General features: G+C 36.2%; 1 protein-coding gene across 3 annotated transcripts in view; it reads right to left on the minus strand.

Moving 5' to 3' along the window:
* Positions 1–5,000, minus strand: part of p4ha1b (prolyl 4-hydroxylase, alpha polypeptide I b) — a 20,617-nt gene that overhangs the window by 297 nt on the left and 15,320 nt on the right. For all 3 annotated transcript variants that reach the window (XM_058398533.1, XM_058398534.1, XM_058398531.1), the window contains 6 exons: positions 4,114–4,213; positions 2,646–2,699; positions 2,196–2,261; positions 1,004–1,072; positions 788–884; positions 1–365 (listed from right to left, as the gene is read on the minus strand). The exon at positions 1–365 is cut by the window's left edge and continues 297 nt beyond it. In XM_058398533.1, the coding sequence (XP_058254516.1) occupies positions 295–365; positions 788–884; positions 1,004–1,072; positions 2,196–2,261; positions 2,646–2,699; positions 4,114–4,213 (457 nt within the window). In that variant the 3' untranslated portion in view covers positions 1–294. The remainder of the gene's footprint in view (positions 366–787; positions 885–1,003; positions 1,073–2,195; positions 2,262–2,645; positions 2,700–4,113; positions 4,214–5,000) is intronic.

The raw sequence follows: 5,000 nt of genomic DNA on the forward strand, positions 1-5,000 counted from the left end.
AGGCTTTGTTTTTGTTATTTATTTATTTATTTATTTATTTATTTATTTAGGTTTGGAGTGCTTGGCTGCTTCAGTGGTTAAAGTTTCGACTGTTTAAAGCTGTTAAATGTGTTGTCACGTACAGCTGGAGATTTCTGTGTGTGTATGTGTGTGTGTGCGTGTCTGAAAACACAGGCTCACAGCCGCTCTAAAAACTAAAAAGGCAAATCAAACAGGAGATTGTCAGTGTACTGATGGTGTGAAGGATGGAGGAGTGGAGGAGGAGGAGGAGGAAGAGGAAACGTTTTCTGTTCGTCATTCTGTCTCGCTGAGGCTGCAGGGCCGCCTGAACTCCTGCCCTCGCTCGTGGATCCATTTGTTGGACACTGGAATGAAAACATCATGAGAAAGAAAATGGAAAATTCCAGAAGGTCCAGGAAACATACTCAGGGAGGGTGGTGTTTTCATCTGACTTCATTTTTTAATCCTAATTAGCATTAATAGCATCGTTATTCAATTTAAGTATCATTCTGAGGCTTTTTACTGGACTGGAGGTTTAATATTTCTCCTCTATAAACTCAGTTTCTTTCAATTCGATGGTTCCAGAACCAGATCTAGACTACTCTAGAAATTCATTCTGACTTCAGTTCACTGCTAAAGGATTCGTCTGACTCGGCGTATGAGGCATTTCTGAGGTAAATTCTGAGGTAAAAACTGATTTAAAAATGACTTTGAAATGTAGAAATGTAAATCAGGCGGATTCACAAGAAGGAATCTACTACAGATGATGTGTGAAGATGAAACTCACCCCACTTGTTGCCCACCAGAACGGGACAGGCGGCGTGTCTCGTGCTGTAGTCTCCCTCTCCACTGGGAAACATGTTATACCAGAATACTGCAGTTCCCTGTAACACACACACACACACACACACGTTCACATGTTAACACACCTATAAGCAGTAATATAATGGTTAGTATTAGTTAATTCAGTATACGGTGTGAGAGCAGGAAAGATGAGTCTTGCCTTTTTGGGCCAAACTGCAGCTCCAACATCTGTGAAAACCGTAGCTCCGCCCGCTGCCACATCACTCATCTGCAGAACAGAATCCAACATGATTAAGATCCTTCATGGATACAACATTAAATTTATCAAACTATAAGGCGTGTAGATTTTAAATAGAACAGCAAGCATTGGGACACTGAATATACATGTGAAAAGTGTGAGATGGATGGATGTGTTGATTTATGCTTGAACGGATGAATGGAGTAGTAGGAGGTTGCATGGATGAGTGGATGGATGCACAGAAGGATGGATGGGTGGATGGATGCATGCATAAATGGATGGACCAAAGAATAAAGGGATGGATGGATGGATAGACGGATGAACAATTGAACATGTGAATGGATGAATGGATAGATGTGTGGCTGGTTGGTTGGATGGATGGATGGATGGACGGACAGACAGACGGATGGACAGGCGGATGGATGAATGGATTGATGGATGGATGGATTTATGAATGGATGGCTGGCCGTATGGCTGGCTGGTTGGATAGATGGATGGAAGCACAAATGGGTGAACAGTTGAACATGCAGATGGATGAATGGAGAGATGGATGGACAGCTGGATGGATGGATGGATGAATGGATGGATGGATGAATGGATGGAGTAATAAATAAATGTATGTATGTGTGGGTGAGTGGTTAAATATATAAGTAGATGTATAGAAGGACAGATTGGTGGATGGACGGATGGATGGATGGATGGATGGACGGATGGATATATGGATAGTTGGCTAGATGGGTAAACCAACAGACAAATAAATGGATGGGTGGCTGATTGGAACAGTTGACTGGTTATATGAATGGATGGAAGGAAAATGGAAGATTGAGTGGATCGAAAGATGAACAATGGGACGTATAGATGGATGGACAGATTTTCGGCTAAAAGTAAAAAAAAAAAAACATACAAAAGTGTGCAAGAATATCTTCTGCATTACTGCATTTTTAAAAAAAAAAAAAGGCATTATTTCTGAAGAAACAAATGTCAGAAAATAAACGAATAGAACACAATAGAATTTTCACAACAATATGAAAAGTGTTTTGTGTATAGTACTCCATCAGTGTGTGTGTGTGTGTGTGTGTGTGTGTATGAACACAAAGGACATAAGAGATGGGCAGATGAAAGGAAGGAGTGACGGATGAAAGCGATGACTCACATAAAACAGCCAGGTGGCGATTCGGTTCCCTGTGCCAAGTTCTTTAAATGCATCCGGCTCATCTTTCTGAACACACACACACACACACACACACACACAAACACACACACACACTTGTATTATATATTTATTATTTAGAGATATGCCAGAGGTCTCAGATTATCATTTGGGATTTGAAGAGTCAGGAATTTTAAGCCCAATGTTTATTTTTTTCTTAACACCATCTTTTATTTGTCTCACACTGAAACTGAACTCCTTCCATGAATAAAAACAGAAGACATATCAACAATTACAAATGTTTCAGACTCGCGATTGTTTACTGCTTGATTCTCAGTAAAGATAAACAGAATGTTAGCGACAGCAGCGCTGAAGTGTTCGTAATAAAAACATCCTAAACACTGAGAAGGATAAATTTCAGCTTGTGTGTTTAGTTCAGATAAATAAACTCACCCTTCCAAAGTCGAAATGCGGCTCATACTGTCCCCCAACACCGTAGTTTGCTACCTGAAAAACAAACAAAAACATTTTCAGCAGCTGGAAATCATCTGGAAATCATCATCTGGAAAATCTGACTTTTGTTTCAAGTTTCAAGGAGCCAGCAAAAAAAATGATTAATAATTCTAAATTAAATGTAATAATTTATTTATTAATGAAATTATACATTTTCCCCATAAATTTTATATAGTAAAAAATAAAAAATATATATTTTTTTAATTATAGTCAAGTTAGCATGACTTTTTTATATTTTAAAAAATGAACATTTTACTGTAACGTCGCCAAAAAGAAATTTTTAAATAGATAAATATTTACCATTTAATCTCTTTAATTTTCACCATACTATTCTATCTATCTATCTATCTATCTATCTATCTATCTCTTGTTCTTTTCTCACCTTATCTCTCTTTCCACCTCTATGACTATCCCTTTTATTCCACTTTTCCTACCTGTTTCTCTCTCTCTCTTTCCTCTGTCTTTTTCTTGCTCTCTTTTTACTTTCTCCTCCTCCTTTTCTATCTATCTATCTATCTATCTATCTATCTATCTATCTATCTATCTATCTATCTATCTATCTCTTGTTCTTTTCTCACCTTATCTCTCTTTTCACCTCTATGACTATCCCTTTTATTCCACTTTTCCTACCTGTTTCTCTCTCTCTCTTTCCTCTCTGTCTTTCTTTCTTGCTCTCTTTTTACTTTCTCCTCCTCCTTTTCTATCTATCTATCTATCTATCTATCTATCTATCTATCTATCTATATATCTCTTGTTCTTTTCTCACCTTATCTCTCTTTCCACCTCTATGACTATCCCTTTTATTCCACTTTTCCTACCTGTTTCTCTCTCTCTCTTTCCTCTGTCTTTTTCTTGCTCTCTTTTTACTTTCTCCTCCTCCTTTTCTATCTATCTATCTATCTATCTATCTATCTATCTATCTATCTATCTATCTATCTATCTATCTATCTATCTATCTATCTAACATTTCACTGTAATGTCGACAAAAAGAAATTGAAAAAGTAAAATATTTACTATTTAAAATTTTGAACAGAAATGTTTCTAGAGTTTGTATCTGTGATTTAAAAAAATAATAATATAATATAAAAAAATAATATAAAATAATATAATTATAAAATAATTATAATAAAAAATAATATAACAAATGCTGATCCTGATATCGTATCTGTTTTTGATTAGGAGCTAGATGTATTGGATTGAATTAGAAACCTTAAATAAGGTGTAATTAATATGTTATAATATGGTAATAATGTCAGTAATGTGTAATAAAACTGAAACTATAGCTAAGACAGAACTCGTAAATCACATGGAAATATCCTTCATACTTTTCTCTCAGCCCTGAAGTGGAGCTTATATAAACATCCTTCAAAGAGGTTCAGAAGGTTGATGGTTTTAATCCTCCGCTCACCTGAAGCTCCTCGGCTGTGAGCATGTTCAGGCCCGTGACGTCCTCGATACGCTGGTTGATCCTCTCGACCACGGGGTGCTCGTAAGCCGTTAGCCAGGCGCTGAGAGGTGAAAGGAGGCTGAATTAATACAGGATCTTCACACAAACACAACATGAGACATTATTCACCGCTTCCACTGCGTTCCTTGTTAGTGAATTAGCACTTAGCATGCTTCAGAACAGACTTTCTACACCGGGCTCTTGTTTGCTCAGATAGTTTGGGGTTTGATTAAAGCCCTGGAGCAGCTTCAGGTTTTATAATACAGCTCAGAATGACTGAAGTCTTAAGCCTGATCTCACACAGGTTAAAGATAAAACTAGCTTAAAGTACTTAATGTAGCTAGCTGATCCGCAAAAACTCCTCATGGTTTTAAAGTAAATAGCTAATTTTTGGTAGAAAAAACACATGACGGTTTTAAAGTAACTTTATAAACACCTTATGACCTTAAAGTGACTAGCAAATTCTCAAAAAAAGCACATTGTGGTTTCACACTAACTAGCTCATTCTTAAAAACAAACACTTCATGGGTTTACTTTACTTTATGGGACAAAATCGTGCTTTTTAAGGTAACTAGATAATTCTTGATAAAAAAAAAAAAAACCTAACAGGTTTAAACTAACTTTCTAATGCCTTGAACTTACTAGCAGAAGTAAGTAACTGAAGTAACTTACTAATAAAATTGAAGTAACTAGCTAATTCTTTAAAAAAAAAAAGCACCTTATGGTTTTACAGTAACTAAAAAAACCAACAACATACGTTTTAAGGTAACTAGATAATTCTTTGATTTTTAAGGCAACTTGCTAATTCATAAAAACAAACAAACACTTCACGGTTTTAAAGTAACTTT

Source organism: Hemibagrus wyckioides, linkage group LG09 (assembly GCF_019097595.1).
Source record: "Hemibagrus wyckioides isolate EC202008001 linkage group LG09, SWU_Hwy_1.0, whole genome shotgun sequence".
Taxonomy (NCBI): Eukaryota; Metazoa; Chordata; class Actinopteri; order Siluriformes; family Bagridae; genus Hemibagrus; species Hemibagrus wyckioides.